The 20,862-nt window shown below is 24.6% G+C and overlaps 2 protein-coding genes across 2 annotated transcripts in view; both read right to left on the bottom strand.

Annotated features, from left to right (window-relative positions):
- Positions 1–4,744: 4,744 nt before the first annotated feature.
- Positions 4,745–13,664, bottom strand: LOC117178802 (histone H2A-like). The gene is made up of 3 exons (XM_033370284.1): positions 13,526–13,664; positions 13,234–13,441; positions 4,745–5,179 (listed from the first exon to the last, which is right to left on the bottom strand). Exons 1-3 carry the CDS (start codon positions 13,545–13,547, stop codon positions 4,999–5,001), a joined length of 411 nt encoding a protein of 136 aa, XP_033226175.1. The 5' UTR covers positions 13,548–13,664; the 3' UTR covers positions 4,745–4,998.
- A 2,988-nt stretch (positions 13,665–16,652) lies between these two features.
- The window catches only part of LOC117179075, a 7,036-nt gene continuing 2,826 nt past the window's right edge, over positions 16,653–20,862 (bottom strand). Inside the window, exons 2-4 of the mRNA XM_033370714.1 lie at positions 18,953–19,021; positions 18,601–18,846; positions 16,653–16,962 (exon numbers count right to left, since the gene is read on the bottom strand). Of these exons, the coding sequence (XP_033226605.1) occupies positions 16,676–16,962; positions 18,601–18,846; positions 18,953–19,013 (594 nt within the window). The 5' untranslated portion in view covers positions 19,014–19,021 and the 3' untranslated portion in view covers positions 16,653–16,675. The remainder of the gene's footprint in view (positions 16,963–18,600; positions 18,847–18,952; positions 19,022–20,862) is intronic.

The raw sequence follows: 20,862 nt of genomic DNA, 5'->3' as shown, positions 1-20,862 counted from the left end.
CACCATTTTGCCGGAAGCTGAAAATTAAAACTGCACTTCCGGTAATTCCATTTTTCTACGGAAATTCGACATTTTTGTTATTATTAATTTATTATAATTACCTTTCCAGAGATACGGTAAAGTATTTGTCAAATTTAATATTTTTGACAATAAAATTTTACACTGGGTAGATTTGATCATTTATATCATATTATTAATTTTTTTTTAAATTTTAATCACAAATTATTCAATCTTTATTTAAAATTATTTATTCTAAAATAAAAATTTCGATTAGTTTCAACTAATGAGATTAATTTTCTACCAAAAATGACTTTTTAACCAAATATTTCAACTTGTAATCAAACGAATTTTCAAATAAAATTATGCATCTGCCGATAAACAATTTAATGTTAAACCAAAAATAAAATAGTTAAATTTCCAACCAAATATTTAGTTAAAATGTCAACCAAAGAGATTAATTTTCAATTAAAAAGATTAGAGAAATGAATTTTCAACCAAACAGATTATATTTATACCAAAAAGATGAATTTTTAACAAAATAGTTAAACTTGTAACCAAACAAACGAATTTTCAACTAAAATTAAGAATCTACAATCAAAAAAAGCAAAAAAAATACAAATTTCCAACGAAATACATGAATTTTCAACTAAAAAAGTTAAATTGTCGACCAAAAAGAGAATATTAAAAATTTTAGTTAAAAAAAATTTAATTTTTGCAAAAAGCGAGTAATTTTCTACAAAAAAAGACACATTTTCTACCAAAAATAGGATAGTTAAATTTTCAACCAAATATTTAAAATGTCAAACATAGAAATGAATTTTTATTTAAAAAGCTTTTCATTCAAAGAAATGAATTTCCAGCTACAAAAAATGAATTTGAACCAAATCGGTAAATTTTTAACTAAAAGGGTAAAAAGAGTAATTTTCTACCAAAAAAGATAAATTACCAACAAAATACTTAAAATTTTCAACTAAAAACCGAATATTTAATTTTTTAGTTTAAAAATGAATTTTAAGCAAAAAGCGAGTCATTTGCTACCAAAAAGACATGAATTTTTATCCAAAAGAAATCAATTTTCTACCAAAAATAGGGTAGTTAAAGCTTCTACCAAATGTTTAAAATGTCATACATAGAAATTAATTTTTATTAAAAAAGATTTTCAATCAAAGAAACGAACTTCGAACTAAAAAAATTAATTTTTAAAAAAATCGTTAATTTTTCAACTACAATGATGAATTTTCAACATTCAAAAAAACTTATTTTTAACTAAATCGGTAATTTTTTAATTACAAAGTTGAAAAGAGTAATTTTCTATAAAAAAAAAACAAATTTCCAAAACAATACATGAATTTTCAACTAAAAAATATAAATTTTTAACCAAAACAGAATATTTAAAGTTTCACTTACAAAAAATAATTTTTTGCAAAAAGCAAATAGTTTTCTTCAAAAAAAGACAATTTTCGAACAAAATACATGAATTTTTAAATAAAAAAGATACATTTTCTACCAAAAATAGGATAGTGAATTTTCAACCAAATATTTAAAATGTCAAACATAGAAATGAATTTTTATTTAAAAAGTTTTTCATTCAAAGAAATAAATTTCCACCTACAAAAAATGAATTTATACCAAATCCTTAAATTTCTAACTAAAAAGGTAAAAAGAGTAATTTTCTATAAAAAAAAGACAAGCTTCCAACAAGACATGAATTTTCAACTAAAAAAGATAAATTTTCATCCAAAAACCGAATATTTAAGTTTTTAGTTACAAAAAATAATTTTTTGCAAAAAGCGAGTAATTTTCTACAAAAAAAAAGACAAATTTCCAACAAAATACATGAATTTTTAACTAAAAAAGATACATTTTCTACCAAAAATAGGATAGTTAACTTTTCAACCAAATATTTAAAATCTCAAATACAGAAATTAATTTTTATTAAAAAAGATTTTCAATCATAGAAATAAATTTCCAAATACAAAAAATTAATTTTTGACAAAATCATTAAATTTTCAACTAAAATGATGAATTTTCAACATACAAAAAAATGTATTTTTGACCAAATTGGTAAATTTTTAACCAGGAACGTAAGAACAGTAATTTTCTACCAAAAAAGACAAATTTCCAACAAAATACATGAATTTTCAACTGAAAAAGAGAAATTTTCAACCAAAAACAGAGTATTTAAATTTTTAGTTGCAAAAAATTTAATTTTTAACAAAAAGGGAGTAATTTTCTACCAAAAAAGAAAAAATTTCAACAAAATACATGCATTTTTAACCAAAAAAATAGAATATTTAAATTTTCTGTTAAAAAAATTATTTTGCAACAAAATAAAACTAGTTTTGAATCAAATCTATTTTAACACAAAAAATTAATTACTTCCGGTAATTCAATTTTGTTACCGAAATTTTTGTTTTTATTAATTTATTATAATCTTATATCCAGAGTAGATTTTTCTAATTATATAAACTGGGTAGATTTGATCATTTATATTATATTCTTCATTTAAAAATTTTAATCTCAAATTATTCAATCGCTGTATATAAAATTATTTATTCAAAAATGAAAATGGTAAAATTCCGAAGACCTATTCAAATCCAAGAATGTCTAGAAATAGACTGAAGTATTTTTTAGATTGAACATTTTTCATCATAATGTGGCAAGATTTTTTTCAAAATTCTTGACTTTTTCCTCATTTTTTATTGTTCCTGTTATAAATTTCGTTGCACCTTACAACTAGGAAATCACTAATGTTAATGCAAGAAAAATTTGTTTCTAAATTTATTTGAAAGAGTTTTAATTAAAAAACAGCCATGCAGAATAGTAATAACCAAACTGATTAATTCTCTAACAAGAAAGACGAATTTTCAACAAGTCATAAAGTTTCAACTAAAATAGATAAATTTTAGTTGAAAAATTAATTTTTAACCCAAAAAATATCAACAAAATAGTTAAATTTTTAACCAAAAAGGTTAATGATCTACGAAAAAGAAGAATTTTCAACAAAACACATTTATATTTATCAGATCAAAAATAAGAATTCTCAACAAAAGCAAATTATTTATTAAACCAAAAAGAGGAATTTTTAGCAAAATTGAATTTTCAGACAAGAAAGATTTTTCAGCCAATAAATCCAAAAAATGTCATACAAAATGTAAATTTTTAAGTCAGAAAGAAGAATTTTCCTCAAACAAATTGGATTTTTTGTCAAAGTAACTGAATTGTCAACCTAAAAAATATCAATTTTAAATTTGATTTAAAAAAAAAAGAGTTGTTAACAAAATAGTTCAATTTTCTACAGAAGAAATGAATTTTTTAACAAATACATACATTTTTATATACCAATTTTCAAAACCACAAATAGTAATAGTTAATTTTCAACAATACAAAAACAAGTTTAACTAAAGAAATGAGTTTTCAACCCAAAAGATGAAGTTTCGCCTAATATACATTACTTTGCTACCAAAGAAGACGATTTTTCATTTCAGAAAAATGGATAAATTTATTATTTCATTATACAGGAAAGAAGTTTCAACTAATGAAATTACTTTTCTACAAATGAAAAAAAAATTTAGCAAACCAAAAAAAACATGGATTTTCAACTAACAAGAAAATAATCTTCAACCAAAAAAATGAATTTTTAACCAAGTATGTAGTTAAATTTTCAACCAAGAAAATAAAATTTCTAGGAGAAAATATAAATTTTTTTTTTTAAACACGAGTTTTTTTCTGCTAGGAAAGATAAATTAAAAAAAAAAACAGAGTTCTTAACAAAATAGGCAAATTGTAAACCAAAGAAATGAATTTTCGAACAACAAGATAAGTTTTAACTAATGAAATTCCTTTTCTATTCTATATATAAAGGAAGAATTTTTCAAAGTAAAAAAAAAAACAATTTTTGATCAAAAAGATTAGTTTTCTAGCAAAAAGATGAGTTAAAAAAATACATGAATTTTTAACAAAATAGTTTAATTTTATAGTTACTTTTAAACAAAGAAATTAACTTTCAACTCAAACTATTAATCGTTAAGAAACAAATGAATTTTGAACAAATAGTTGAATTTTTGACGGTAAGGATTAAGTTTCAAACAAGATTAGTTTTCTATAAAAAAAGTCGAAATTTCAACCAAGAATGAATTTTTTAACAAAGAAGTTTTACTTTTGAATGAGTAGTTGAATTATCAACCAAAAAGTTTCATTTTCAAATCGAAAATATTAACTTTCAACAAAACAAGTTAATTTTCCGCCAAAAAGTTTAAGCAAAATTCAGTAATACTAATCCAGTGTCTAGGTTTAACAGAGTTTTAATCTGAAATTATAAAATCCTCTTCGCAGAAATTTTACTTTATAAATGTAAAATTAAAATAACGATATTCTTTAATTCACGGAAGAAACTTCATTTTAAAAAAATGTTTTAATGTTGCAAAGCTTTTAAAAACGGGATTTTTTCAAATATTGTCTCTATCGAATAACTAAAAAAAAGAGCAAAACTAAAAACATAAATAATGATTTTTTCAACTTTGTTCCCAAGATTATTTAAAATGAAAAGATTAATTTAAATAATTCCAGTGCTATAAATTGGCTTACAAAATTTAAAAAAAATCGTTATTTAAATTTTTTAATCAAATGTAAGCACATTCGAAAAAAACATTCCACTCTCGCAATTCTATGCATAAAAAGTCGCTCCTGAATTTAAAAACAAAGAGTAGGAGAAAAATGAAACATAATTTCAGTCAAAATGCTATTTTGCATTTATTAATTCATATCAAGAACGAATATATATGTAACAAGTTTTGAAGACGTGCGCGAAAAAAATACGTAAATTTATACAGAAACGTAAACAAAAGAAAAGAAAAAAAGGGTCACATTCGAGGAATAAAATCCATCAGTGATGGAGCAACAAGAAGGCACCAACAAACATTAATTGTTTAAAGTAAGTATGTACGCAATATTATTAAATTAATTAAAGATAATTATTTATAATTAGGTGTTGACAACTCAGTATTCCTGAGATGACTTGTCTCCTTTGGATGCGCCTCCTCCAGAGCCAGTCTTCTTCGGCAATAAGACTGCCTGGATGTTTGGTAGGACTCCTCCCTGGGCGATGGTAACTCCAGAGAGAAGTTTGTTTAATTCTTCGTCATTCCGGATTGCCAGTTGAAGATGTCTCGGGATGATTCTGCAAAAATAGCAACGAAAATTGCATTAAAAACGGTTTTGTTTTTCACATTTCAGGACTCACACAGTCTTAGCAACAAAATTCAAACTCTTTTTCAGGTTTTCCGGGTCGAGAAATCAAAATTCTCCAGGTCTTTCGGTGAAATTTTTTAGAAATATTTTAGAATTTTTCAGAGCTTTGGTAAAATCTTCAAAATTCTTGAAATCTTTGTGAGCTCTTTCTTTAATCTTTGTCTGCGAAATCTTTTGTTTGATTAAAATCAATTAAGTCTTTTGAAATATTCTCAAATGTGTTGAAACCTTTTGAAATCGCTTAACATCTTTGAAATTTTTTAAATCCTTATTAATATGACTGGAATATTTGAAACCTTATATAAAATTTTAATATCGTTTGAAATACTTGACGTTTTTAAATCTTTGAAATATTTTTCAGAAACCTTTTGAAGAGGACAAACAATTATTTATATTGTTTAAAGAATATTTATGATATTTATTTAAAAAAATAAGTTTTGCCCCCATTTTTTGCTGAAAATATCTTTATATAGTAATTTCGGAATAAAAAAAAAAGTTAAAATAAATTGTACATCAATAATTATATATTTGCATCGTAAAAATTTACCGTCTGGGCCAAGAAACATGTGCGTTTTTGACACACTACTGCGTTATATTTTGTTAAAAATTCATCTTTTAAGGTATAAAATTGAACATTTTTGTCGAAAATTCCACTATTGGGTTAAAAGTTGAAGTACTTTGTTAAAAATGTATTATTTGGTGCATGGCTTTAGTTGAAAATTGATACCTTTGATTTACAATTTTATTTTTTTTTAAAGTTCTTGACTTTTGTTTGATTTAGATAAAAATTAATCTATTTGATTAAAACTTCAACTATTTTTTTAAACATTCGGTTTTGTTGTACAAAATTAATTTTTTTGATTGAAAATTATAGTATTTCATTTTTTGGTATTATTTATTTTTCTCAAAAGAAAATGCAACTATTTGGCCGAAAATTAATCTTCTCAGTTGAAAATTCATGTTTTCTGTTAAAAATTAATTTATTTAGTACAAAATTATTCTGTTTTGAGACTAAGAAAGTTTTGTAAAATTTTTGATTATTTTATTAAAAATTTTTAAACATTGTTATTCACATTTATATTTTCCATGTGTATTTGGACAGTCCACTCTGAATACTTTTGAATCCCCTATAATATTTTTTCGCAAGGGTTATAGTTATTACTGAAACAATTAATTATGAATAAACTTAATCTCTTTCGAGATATTATCATGAAAAGAGACCATGGGAATATAATCTTGGAAATCAATAGTTTCAGTGTTGTTTGTGGGTAATGTTTTCGTTTAACTCGCATAATAAACAAGCGTGGTATTGTTATCATCCATTGCGATTAATTGGCTACGATTAATCGTATCTCTTATACGCAGAATATTACTCAAAATTAAATTTTCTATTTTTTGTGTATGTGAGTTAAGCACTAAATTATTTACATTCAATAAAATATTCAAAAAAAAACTGATAAATAAATCTAGATAAAATTTTATTTATTTAAATTTCATTATATTTTCAGTAATGTCTGATATAGATTATTATATTTCTCACCATTAATTGTTTAAATACTAAATAAATAAATAAAGACATTTCTAATCGTGTTGTGTATATTAATTTTATGTCACTGCACTATTATATAAAAAAATGGTAAGTAATTATTTGAAAAGTTTTTACTGTATTTTGATTGAATTTTTAGCTATCTATGACTGCACTATGAATAAAAAATATAAATATCTGTTTTCTTATAAGTTTTTGATCAATATCGTATAAAATTTTTTTTCACTTAAATAGCACTACAATTGTTTAAACAATAGAAATACTGGTTTGCCCCCTCCAAAAGGTTTCTGATTTTAAATAATATAAAAAAATTTTTTTGTTTAAATTATCAAAATCGGAGCTGTTCTTGAGTACTTCCAATTAAAATCTTCGTTGACGCTACTATTTTGAAATGTTTCTTTAATTTTTGTTCGTGAAATCTTTTCTGTTCGCTTGAAATTATTAAAATCTTTCAAATTTTCTCAAATTTGTTGAAATCTTTTGAAATCATTAACCCTTTCGCTGGGAGAGAGAATTCGACAAAAAGTACCCAAAATGGCAGGAATATTTTGTTATCCTGAAAATTTGTATCCTGAGGGTTTCGGGGTCGCTAAATCCGATTCTGAAGTGAAAATTCAAGTGAAAATAAAAAAAAACAGTTCGATTTAGATCAATCTTGGTACTTGCGGGTGTTTGGGGCAGCTGAACCCGAAATTGAAGTCAACATTTAAATTTTCAAAATTTGACTTCAGATTCGGATTAAGCGACCCCAAAAACCCGTAGGTGCCAAGATTTATCCAACTTGAGCCTTTTTTGTATTTTCGTCTACCATATTGGATCCGCCATTTAAAATTTTCGAATTTTGACTTCAAATCGGATTAAACGATCCCAAAAACCCATAAGTACCGTGACTTATCCAAATCGAGCTGTTTTTTTCTGTATTTTTGTCCACCATTTTGAACTTTCGAATTTTTACTTCAGATTCTGATTCAGAGACCCCCAAAGCCCCCAAGCAAGACTTGAATGGAAAATCGGAGTAAGTCAAATAGAAAAAATGAAGATTGACGCGTTTTGCGTCAATGGGAACGAAGGGATTTAAAATATTTTAAATTTTTTGAAATCTTTGAAATCTGGTGTACTGTACCCTTGTTGGAATCTTTGAAATTCTTGAAGTTTTGAAATCCTTAAGAATTCTTTAAAATATTTTAGAAATCTTTTGTAATCCTTGAAATCTGGTATACTGCACCCTTGTTGAAATCTTTGAAATTCTCGTATTGCTTGAAATCTTTATGAAATCTTTTGAAAGTTTTAAAATCGTTTGAAAGCTTGTGAATTCATTGGAATTATTTTAATTATTACAAATCTTAGTGAAATCATTTGATATCTCCTGAAAATCTTGAAACTGTTTAAAATCTTTGAAATGTTTTGGAAACTTAGAAATGTAGTTTAATATACCCTTCTTAAAATCTTTTTGGAATGTTCGAAATGTTTGGGGAATTTTTGTGAAAATCTTTTAATCTAGTGTACACGCCTTTTTGGAATGTTTTAAATCCTTGAAATCTTTGTGAAATATTTTGAAATGCTTATAAAATCTTTCTTGAATCTTTGTTTGGAAAATTTTTTGTATTCGTTAAAGTAATTGAATTATTTGAAATATTGTTTTTATTTGAAATATTTTTTTGATTTGAAATATTTTGAAATCTTCTAAAATGTTTTAAAACCTCTTGAAATCGTTTAAAATTTTTTAAACCTTTGAAATCCTTTAAATCTTCTAAGTTTTAAAATGGTTGAGAAATTGGTGTGAAGTCTGGCGTGCCCGCCTTTTTTAAATCGTTAACATCCGTGAATTCTTTATGAAATGTTAAATATATGTCAAATATTTTGAAATGTTTGTAATATTTTGAAATCTTTATAAATATGTTGCAACCTTTTGAAATCTGTTGTACACTCAAAAATCGAGTGGTCAACACCTCGAAAAATCCGCTGTATGGCCATGGCTTATTCTAAATCTGAAACTGACTTAAAGATCGAAAATTTAAACTAATAATTTTTATGATTTTGAAGTTGAACACCTCAACAAAAAGTGCCTTGAAATATCTTTATTTATTCTGTAATATACAAAAGATAAATTATACCTTGAATAAAGAAATATTCAGCGGCAAGATTTCGTCTAGACGAGATGTTTCTTTCATAATAGGCTAAAATATTTAAATTACTCTTTGCATTTCGATAAAATTACTGTTAAAAAAAAGAATAATTAAAATTTAAGGTTTTCGTGAAAAAATCAAGACTTCCAGGTTTTCAAGGTTTAAAAAAAATTCAAGGAGAGTTCCAGGTTTTTAAGGTCACTAGACACCCTGTCTACGGGATAAAATATGGCAGGGTGACCCGCTTTAATGGAAGAAATAATTCCCAGTCATTTCCCGGTCAATAAAATTTAAAAAATCGAACTCTATTCGAAACAATTTTCCATTTAAATTAATACAAAAGAAACAACCAATTAAAGAATTTAAAATGTAACTCTTGAATTTATATAATATAATTCCACGTTAACATTTTCAATACTATAAATTAAAGAATCAATCAATACACTTTTAAAATTTTTCAAAATTATATTATCAAGTTATTTTAAGCCAGAATCATTAAAAATTAAACAATTGTAAACTTAAAAGTTCTTAAATTAGAAGTCAAATTATTGCCATTGTAAATAGTTTAAGCGTCCAGCATGAAAATTTTATTTCAAAATCTTGACTTTGAAATTTTTTCAAATTTAAAATTATTTTAGAACTTCTACATAACTTTTAATATTAATTGAACGTGTCTTACAACTTCTAGAAAATCCTGCGAATAAACCAAATTTTCCTTCAAATTTGGATCTATAAATAAAATTTGAACACTTATTACTTGCAAAAAAATTTAAGTAATTTTAAGAGATATTTAGAAGTTTTAAAAAGATTAAAAATTAAATGAGAACTTGAAATGATAGGTTTTAAGGAGTTTTTAAAATCTTTGTAGGATTTTTTAAAAATTGTAGGAAAGATTTTATTCATTTTAGAATACGTTTGGAAATTCTGAACAAAATTTTCACACACTCCGTTTAAATGACTTGACATTTCAATTTTTAATTAATTTTGAAAAAACTTCTAAATGTATCTTAAAATTACTCAAATTTTTTCTACAAATAATAAGTTTAAATTATTATTTATACATAAAAATTCAACAATTTAGCTTTACAAATCAATCATTTTTAAATAGAATACAAATTTTAACGTTAAAAGTTTAAAAGCTTTTCGAAATTTTAACAATTCAAAGCTTTCTAAGTCAAAAAATTAAGTTTCTTTATTATTAAATATTTGACTTCAAGTTATTCGTATTAAATTAACGATCAAATACTGCTTAATATTAAATAATTATTCTTTTCTCCTGATTAGAAAATTTCAAATTAAATGGGTTAAAAAAAGAATCATTTGGACTGAAACAATACATGATTAAATTATTGGTGATTTTTTAATACTTAAAGTACAGGTTCATTAAAAAAATTATTCATTCATCTATATTTACAGTTGATAAAATAAAACTCCAAGATGAAGATTTTTTAAACTAAATTTTTTTGAATAACGCATTGGGAACTGAGTGATATCACAATTGAAAGATATCAATTCAACTAATTATTTCAAAAATTGTTGAAATCGAACTTTGACAGACTTTGCTTCTGAAAATTTGGAAAATAACCGACAAAGAAATAAATTTTCGGCTTTCCAGAGCAGCGACCACCCTGACATAGGGACTGAAAATTCTAAAGAATTCAAATGAATCGGGAAAAATGTCAAAAAATATGTTACTAAAACTGGAATAAATTTAACGTGAATTTAAGGTAAAGGAGAATAATTTGATGAAATTCACAAATTAGTTTCATAAAGATTAAAACGGTAACCATTTTATGAAATATTGTCTTTGTACCTTGACATATACTGAACCTAAGAACTTTTTTTATGCGTAACATATCGGCCTCAAACTTCGAGAAATGCAAGAACCCCAAAATATTAATTTTTAACCAATAATGCAACATTAGATATTTTAACAAAAAATATTGTGATTTTTGATTTAAAAAAAAACACACACAGTTGAATTTAACAAAAAATAAGAATTTCCAACAAAACAGTTTAATCCTCAACCAAAAAAGATCAATTATAAAATTTATTAATTATATTAATTATAAAAAATCTTTTGTACAACCTTTCAGGTAGGCCGTTTTAACCAAAGAAAAAAATTCTTGGGCATTTTAGATGCAAATTATTTTCAGAAATTTTAATATGAAAACGTTAAAAATTGAGCGACATTTTTTAAATAAAATGAACCCTTCTTGAAAACAGAAGATGAATTACTTTTATTTCAAATAGTTTAAAAATCCTAAAAATTTTGATAAATCTACATGCTTTTTTTTAGACTTTTTCAAGTTTTGAAAGTTTTTCAGAAATTCTAAACATTTTTTTAATTTATTAAAATTTTTTTTGAAATTTTTCTCGATTTTTTTAAAATCCTGCTAAATTAAAAATATTTCCTTAAAAGTTTCTAGTTTTTTATTATTTTGGTGCCTTCCACTATTCTTACAAAAGTTCTAAATTTTTTGTTCGAAATATACAAAAACAACAGAATTTTTTAATTTTAACAAAAAATTCGAGTTATCCAGGTTTTACAGAACGGTTACAAAATTCCATCACTTTTGCCAGTTTTTTAGCAATCACGCTAATTTTTTAAATAATATTCGGCTTTATTTTTTCGTAGAATTTACAAAATACATTCTGAAATGTACTTTCTAAAAATTCATTTGAACAAAGTTAAAACAAAAAATCATTAAGACATTTTCTAAGACTATTTAAAAGTTCCTATTCACTAAAAATGTTTCTTAAACTTATTTAAAATCTAGTATTCTTTAAAATAAATTGATTAATCTCAGGTTTAAACTAAAACTCTGTTATAATAGTAGATATCTAATCACTTTTCTAATTCTTTTCAAAATGTTAAATTGGCATTCAGTGTTAGAAAGTTTGAAACGACTTATAGACCGTCAAAACAGAACAAAATCAAAATAAGATTTAATGGCTTTGAAGCACAATGTGACTCATTTGGGTTTCTATCCATACTTTACGTCATAGGATGGGAAAGGGTAGAGAATAATAGAATTACGTCATAATATGAACTTGAATTTCAAGATTAGTAGTCAAAACAATGGAATAATGAAAGTATTAAGAAATAGCACTCAATAAAGCTTATCAAATCTGTAGAAAAATACAATTTCAAGACCGTTTTGAAATAACTGAAAAACGACCAAGTATGTTTTCAAGGGAAAATAAAATGTATTGTCAAGAATAAATAGTTCAGTTTGAATAGTTATACCTTACCTGAATTGTTTATTTTTGGATCTAAATTTTCTGCTGAGAACTTTTTTCCTCAATTTTTCAATAAAAAAGAGGAGAAAAATTAATTTAGAACCCAAATTAAAATTTCGACACATCACACACCAGATAAATTTTTAATTGAAAATAGAATAATTAAATTTGAAGTAAAAAAAAACTTCAGCAAAATAATTAACCGAAAAGATTTAATTTCTAGATAAAAGGTAAATTTCTCACAAAAATTGTAGCACACAGTTGAAATTTCATTCAATGAAGTAAAAAAATAAATTTGTAAGTAAACTTATTATACATTTTTACCCAAATTGTCGGATTTTTAATCCAAAAATTATTCTTCCTGATCAAAAAAGACCAATTTTCAACAAAATACACCAAATAAATATGATTTTTTGACTAAAATCATGAATTTTGAACAACAAAAACTTTTTTAAACAAATATTGTCATTTTTAACGCAAAAGGTTACTTTTTTGTCAAAAAGACAAATTTTCAACAAAATACACGAACTTTTAATAAATGATCGATTTTCAAATTAACAAAATTAATTTTTAACGAAATAGTTACATTTCCAACCAGAGATTTATTTTCCATTTCTTACGAAACAAGATAGAGTTTCGACAAAAAATATAACCTAAAAATCTTAAGTTATAAATTACCATTAAATATGTCCAATTTCTTTGAAATTCTAAGAAGACAAATTTCAACGAAAAATAGAATAAAAATCTTTGGAAAACAGATATAATCTTTTGTATAAAAGTAAAAATTCACTGAAATGGATAAAACTTGTAGGGGCAAGTTCCAAATAAAATGTTAAATTCGAACGGAAAAGAAAGTTCCAGATCAACAGCCTTTGTGATGCTTGTGACGAAACCCCGCCTCATCACAATGACGCCAACGGAAATTTTCTTAGCTCCAAAATAAGTCCCCTCTATTCACGCAATTACCAATATACGAGTAGAGAAATAAAAATAAAAATACGATACGAAATGAGTAGAACAAAAACAAAAATTTTCGACTGAAATGGCTGAAGAAATTGAAGGACTCACCTCGTTTTCTTGTTGTCTCTTGCGGCGTTGCCCGCCAATTCGAGAACTTCGGCGGCTAAATATTCCATTACTGCGGCCAAATAAACTGGGGCACCAGCTCCAACTCTTTCAGCATAGTTTCCTTTTCTCAGAAGTCGATGAATTCGACCAACAGGGAACTGAAGGCCGGCCCGGGAGCTCCTCGTCTTCGACTTTGTTTTTGCTTTGCCTGAAAAAAAAAGAATGCAAAAAACCACATTTCGTTAAAAATCAATCCCAAGCATTTAAAATTTCCCGAAGAAAGGATACTCACCTCCTTTGCCTCGTCCGGACATCTTGAGATATTATGTAGAGCGAAAAATAAATGACAATAAACTGATATCTGCGGATGACGAGAGCCGAATGAAGTCGTTCGCGGCGAATCGGTGTTTTCGGCGCTCTCGTCGCTTCGATTGCGCGGGAAATTTTACCGGGACGGGAGGTGATGGCACTTTGACACGTGATTTCCGGTGTAGAACAGAGCGCGTATTTCTAAAGAGAAGGGTTACTTCGAAAATATTTATTCAAGAGTTACACGTAGAATCATTTCTGGATTGAGAACATTATTTTAAATTATTTTTTGTACATACTTCACAGTCTTTCCCCGATTCAACCTTTTACCGTTTTTAACCCAATTCGTCCCTCCCCCCTTTTTATACAGAGTTGTCGAAAATTCAACCATGTTTTTAAAAAGTTCTTTTTGTAAGTTCATCTTTTGAACTTTTTTTTAAATTTATTTTTCTTCAAATTGCGTTTTTTAAAGCAAAACAAAAGTTAAAAATTCGTCTTTTTTGTTAGAAAATTAACCTCCTTAATTACAGAAATTAATATATTTGGTTGAAATATGAACTAATGCATAAAAAATCATATTATTAGTTGAAGATTAAACCATTTTTTTATCGTTTTCTTTTGTTTATTAAAAATTGTTTTTCTTAGCAAAAAATTTACCTATTCCATTTTTTCTTAAAAATGTATTGTTTTTAATTTAAAATTTAACTATATGGTTTAAAATGAATGTATTTTATTGACAGTTTGTCTTTTTTAGTAAAATATTAAGCTTCTTGATTGAAAATTAAACTATTTGTATAAAATATCAACCAATTCGTTACTAATTCTTTTCATTGGTTCAAGATTTAATTTTTTTGTTTTGAAAATTCATTAATTTTTTTGTTAAAAATTGATTTTCGTAATGAAAAATGTAACTATTCCTTTCTTTTGTTGTTAAAAATTAATCATATTTAAATGCAAATTTAACTCTCTGGTTGCACATTAACGTATTTTGTTAAAAATTCGTCTTCTTGGGGAGCACGTTAATCTTCTGGATTGAAAATTAAACTATTTATTTAAAAGATGAACCTATTCATTAGAAATTAATTCCATTTGTGAAGGATTTAACTTTTTTTTAATTCGTTTTTTCTTAATAAAAATTGCTTTTCTTAAAAAAAATAAATTCTTCCATTTATTGCTAAAAATGTATCGTTTTCAGTTACAAATCTAACTTTTTAGTTGCAAATTCGTCTTTTTCGTAAAACATTAAGCTTCTTAATTAGAAATAAAACTGTTTAGTTGAATTAAAAATATAAATAGTAAATGAAATGAAACTTCAGTTTATTAGTTGAAGATTCATCTTTTTGGTAGAAAATTTTAGTATTTCGTTGAAAATCAATTGTTTTAATCGCAAATTTATCTATCCCAGTTTTAACTGAATATTCAACTAGTTTGGTTGAAAATGAACTTTTATGTTGTAAATTCATATTAAAAATTCAACTGTTTTCTTGAAACTTTGTCTTTTTAGGTTAAACATTTTATTCTTTTGTTTAGAAAAAATTCATTTATTCGGTTCAAAATTAACTTTTCGGATTAAACATTCCACTGATCTGTCGAGAATTTGCCTTTTTTCCTTGAAAATTCAACTTTGTTTTATTTACGATGAAAATAATTTTTGTTGAAATAACATAATCAAATTTTTCGTTAAGAATTTATGTTTTTTTGGTTGAATGCCACTATTTTTTTATTTAAAATAAACATATTTTTGTTGGAAATACTAACTCTATTGAATTTCTGGAACATAATTCATTTTTTTATTATCCTTATTTCGAATAATTGATTGACAGTTGAACTCCTTTCTTTAAAATGCATTTTTTTTAAGTTTCATACATCGTAATTAAAAATTTATCTTTATTATTTGAAAATAGATTTTATTTAGTGGAAAATTCAACTATTTAGTTGTACACACATATTTATAAGTTAATAGAATCCAACAATTTTGTTAAAAACCATCTTTTTTGGTGAAAAATTTAACTGTTTTGTTGAAAATTTGTCTTTTTTTTACAGAAAATTAGCCCCTTTGGTCTAAAAATTTTATGTTTCCAAAAATTCGTATTTGGGATTAAAAATCCAACTATTCAAATCTTCTTCTTTTTTTTTTCTTTTTTTTTTTTTTTGATTCGACTATTTAATTGAACAGTTAATAATAATCTTTAATTTAATAATAATAATAATCTTTCGGGTTTGAAAATGAAATTTGTTGGTAGAAAATTATTCTTTTTTCATTAAAAATTCATGCATTTTTTACAATTTTTTGGTATAGAAAGTTAATCTGTTGAATTCAAAATTGAAAGATTTGGTTTAAAATGCATTTTTTTGTTGGCAGGTTAAAACTTTAATTATGTAACTGAAAATTAAACTCTTTCATCTTATGTGGATAATTATTTTTTTGTATATAAATTTAATCTTTTTCATTGAAAATTCATCTGTTTAGTTAAAAATTAAAGTATAAAATTAAATAATTTAACTCTTTGATTTTAATTAAAAACTCAACTATTTGGTTGAAAATTAACTTTTACGTAGTAAATGAACGTTTCTGTTGATAATCTATATTTTTTAATTGAAAATTCGACTGTTTTGTAACAAATTCGTCTTTTTGCAATAAAAACTCAACTGTTGTGTTAAAACTTCGACTTTTTATGTAAAAACAGTTGTTTTTTTTAATCAACCATTTCGTTAAAAATTTGTTTTATTTGTCTGAAAATTTAACTATTCTTTTTTTGTTGTTAAAAATTTAATTCTTTTTTTTTAATTACAATAAATTTATACATAAAATCTTAGGCGTTCCATATTGAATTCAATATAGTAAATTATAATCTATGAAAGTAAATTTACCAGACTAATATCTTACTCCTAACATATTAGGTTTTCTAACAGGTAACGTAGTACATAAATAAAATGCAAAAAGGAATTTCATAATTAATTTAATTTGTATATAAAGTTTTTAGAAACATTTCTTACAATGTTTTTTTTTTAATAGAAAATGTACAAAAATATTGCATTCAAATTAAATAAATTTTACAATTTTACAATTTAACTCTTACTGACTAAGTGAGGCCTGCAAAGACGCACGTAACTTATAAATAATTGGTATAATTTAACCAGGATAAATTATAACAATATAAAATAGGTATATAATTATTATCGCAATTATCACCAAAAACGTACAAATAGTGTAAACTGGACATAAATATACTGTAGGACTTATAATGTTGCCAACCCGGTGCAAATCATTATTTATTTCTACGGTACAATTTGCCTCCTGCAAAAAAAGTTTCCGACAGTTTTGAAAATTGCGATTCATATTAGAGTCATTACTCTCATTATTCAGCTTGCTTGATAAACCAGATGATTCTTCACCCATTCGACTCCATCGTTCACAAACTGCAAAGAAAATGTTCACTTTCAACATTAAATAAAAAACGAATATAAAAATAAAACATGAAATAAAAAACAATAAACATAATATTAATAATAAACAAAAATAATAAACAAAAATAATAAACATAAATACAAAAAAACATTCAAGTTCTAAAAATACAGGGTTGTCGAAAATTTAACAGTTTTATTCTAAATTCATTCTTTTTGGTTGAAAAATCGCATATTTTTATAGAAATTGTATCTTATTGATCAAAATCATAAATACTTAATAAAAAATTAATCTGTTTTGGTTGAGAAATCAACTCTTTTGTTGGAAATTCGTATTTATTAGTAGAATTCAGCTTTCATTGTTTAAAATAAAAATAAAAATATTTTTTGTTGAAATATCAAGTATTCGGTTAAAAATCCCTGTATTTTGTTGAAGACTCGTCTTTTGTGGTAGAATATTAATCTTCTTTGTTATAAATGATGTAGATAAAAGAATATCAATATTCTACCATAAAAGACAACTTTGCAACCAAAAAAAAGAATAGTTAAATTTTCAGTTTGAAAAATACATTTTTAACGAAAAAAAAAAATTTTCAAACAACTTTTTAATCATTTTCTTTGGTTACAAATTTTTATCTATTTGAATGAAAATTCTTTATTTTTTCTTTAAAATTTTATTTTTCAAACTGAAAATTTAACTATTCTATTTTTGCTTGAAAATTGATCTTTTCTACGATTTTTTGAATTTGTGCATTTTTTTGAAAAATGGTCTTCTTTGGGATAAAATTAATCTTCAGGGTTGAAATTCCACCATGTATTTGGTTAAAAATTCAGTTCTTCAATTACAAATTTAAGTATTCCAATTTTCGTGGAAAATTGATGTTTTTTTATATAAACAGAATCTTTATTTATTAAAAAATAATTTTATTGGGTTGACGATTCATCATTTTAGTTGAAAATCATTTTATTTATTTTTTAATTGTTTTTTCCATTGAAGAATTAACTATTCTATCTGATTCTGTTTTCACTCGAAAATTGATATTTTTTATAGAAATTTGATCTTCTTGGTTGCAAATTCATCTGTTTCGTTAGAAATTTACCTTTTTTGTTCAAGAAATTAATTATATTTAGTTAAAAATGATGATTTCTACTGCAAATTTAACTATTTTGTTTAGATATTTTTTGTTTTTGTAACTGAAAATTTAACTATTCAGTATTTGGTTGAAAATTAGTTTTTTTTTAAATTAAAAATTCATGTATTAAGAAGTCATTTATTTTTTAAGAACTTGTCTTTTTTTGGTATTTAATCTTTTGTGCTGAAAACGCAACTGTTTTATTAAAAATTAATTTTTGTAGTCTCAGGGTCCTGATACACCATTTTTCGACAAAGTTCCATTTCCGATTTTCAAACATTTTTTTTGCCCACCCTAATATGTACAATTATATAAATACATAATTAGTTAAAAAAAGTGGGTACTATTAATAACAATAATAAGAAACGCGTAAAAATAAAAGCCAAAAAATGGAGTAAATAATTACAAATAATAAATAGCGACTTTTTAAAAAAATTTAGGATAAATTTTTTTCTTTTAAATAAAAATAAAACATAGTTAGATAATTTTAACACAATTAATTACATACATATAATTTTACCTTGTAATGCTTTTTCCTTGTTGTCATTTTCAAGCCATTTAGGTATGCTTATGAAACATTGGTCGTTTAAATCGTATAGCTGGATCAGATCTTTATTTGTGAATTGTAAATTTAAAGACTTCGAGACACAATTATTGTTGAACTTCTTCATCAGCGAAACTCTTTGGTTATGTTTTTGTTGGATTTGTTTTTGCTGGTCTTCGTTTGATAGACTTTTACCAAATTCCGTGTCATCCTTTGTTGATACTGCAAATTAAAAAAAAAAATTTTTAATAACGAAATTTTGTTTAGGATTGTCAGATTAAAGCTATTTTATTATATATATTTTTTGTTATATTAAATTTGTTCATACCGTATAACTGGTACATCTGGTGGTTTTTCGAATAATATATTTCTACCATTTGGTTATTCATTGTAACATCTGAAATATTAACATGATTGTTTTTAAAATATTATACAAATATATTACATCAATATAATTATTAATAACCAATGTTATAAAGTTTCAAGTTGGGAACCAAATATTATATAATATATTAAATTTTGCAAGAGGAAAACTTCCTTGCAGTGGATAATTATTAATTAAATATACTAATATATATGCAAAAAATTATTTGCAATAATAACAAATAAAATATACGTTGTATTGAATTAAATTTTTAATTACTAATTAATTACAATTTTATGTATTACTTATTCTAAAATCGAAATCACCATTTAAAGATAAGACAAAAGTCTACTCCCGATTTGAAGTGTTGCTAACCTGAAGTCACAAAATCTGGATAAAAAGAAAATATCCTATTTTAAAGAAATAGATGTGGAAGTTGACAATCTCAGTGACAATGGCCACAAATAACGTAGGAGCGGCTGCGGATGTCGATAAAAAATGTAATCTTTAGTCTAAATAAAAAATAAAAAATCGCTTCCGAGATATTGAGTTTCTGAATACAAGCAAAAAAGGTTTGAGAAAAAAAAGTTACCCGATTCTAAATAAATTGTCCAAGAATATAATTATTATTTCAACAAACGGTAATCATTTCAAAAAATATTATGGTTCTGGGGAGAAAATAATGATTATTACTACGTTAAAGTACTACCCGGTAAGAAGAGAACAATTCAAAATCTGAATTCCCATTAATAGGTGAATTTTTGCTTTATCGAAAGTTCCACCAAAGAGTAGAAAGAAAAGCAAAATCCACTCTTTTTATTGGATTTAGAAAAATTTAAGGGAAGCGTATCTAGAGGAATTCAAAAACGAAGGAATGAAACAGAAAGAATAGAAAGAATGAGAATAAGGTCATTTTGAAGACGCAAAACCTAGTCCTTTTAATCGATTGAAAAAAAATCCAGTTATGAATATAATATTATTATGTTAATAAAACAAATTTGTAGTATTGTCAAAGAATATTTGTTATAATAATGTTTAGAGATTAATAATTTTTTTACCTTACACAGCATTATTAAATTAATTTATTATTATTTATTATATTATCAAATCTATAATCTGTTTAAGCAATATAAAATATTATAATTAAAATTACTCTAACGTTATAGCAGACAAAAAATTGACATTTCCAAACTTATATTCCATAAAAACGAATAGAAACTATGCATGTGCACATATTTTGTGGATAAATCAGAAGGAATTAAAATAATAAAAAATAAAGCATATAAATATGGAATGGAAAATAATCTTGCAAAAAATTGAAATTTCCAAACTTATGTTACATACGGAGGAATAGGAACAATGTAAGTGCACATATTTTTTGGACAAATTATAAGAAATTAAATTGATCGAAAATACAACATGTAAGTATGGAATTAAAAATAACTGTAAGAGGTGTGTCTACTGATCGGATTAAAAGGAATTAAAAAACTGGAAAATATGTTCTCCTGTATGGAATACAACAGAGCTGGCAATACTTAAGAAAGTGGAAAAAAATTGGTTTCGAAGATAAACCTATTCTTTCGTTGATCACTTCTCACGATGGAAATTTAGCACATTCAAACAAATTAATTGATTTCTAATCGTAGATTTTTAAATTATTTATGTCTTACGGTCTAATCGTAAATCGAAAAAATAAATATGAGTCAAAAAAACTTGTTCTTCGAAACTCAGATATCTATTTAATAGAAAAACTCCTTTTGAAACTTCCTCACTATTGACTGAAATGTTACTTTTTTTGACTGAAAATTGATCTGTTTGACCATTTTAAATTAGCATCAACTCAGGTTAAGAACCTTTGAAAAAGGTACGCATGT

This window comes from Belonocnema kinseyi, chromosome 8, assembly GCF_010883055.1.
Source record: "Belonocnema kinseyi isolate 2016_QV_RU_SX_M_011 chromosome 8, B_treatae_v1, whole genome shotgun sequence".
Classification (NCBI taxonomy): Eukaryota; Metazoa; Arthropoda; class Insecta; order Hymenoptera; family Cynipidae; genus Belonocnema; species Belonocnema kinseyi.
This window is presented reverse-complemented; position numbering and strand designations above follow the sequence as displayed.

Coding starts and splice junctions, on each gene's coding strand:
- LOC117178802 (XM_033370284.1), bottom strand. CDS start 13,547: ATGTCCGGACGAGGCAAAGGAG. Junction 13,442..13,525: donor GTCCGGACGAGGCAAAGGAG/GTGAGTATCCTT, acceptor TTTTTTTTTCAG/GCAAAGCAAAAACAAAGTCG. Junction 5,180..13,233: donor AGAGACAACAAGAAAACGAG/GTGAGTCCTTCA, acceptor CTATTTTTGCAG/AATCATCCCGAGACATCTTC.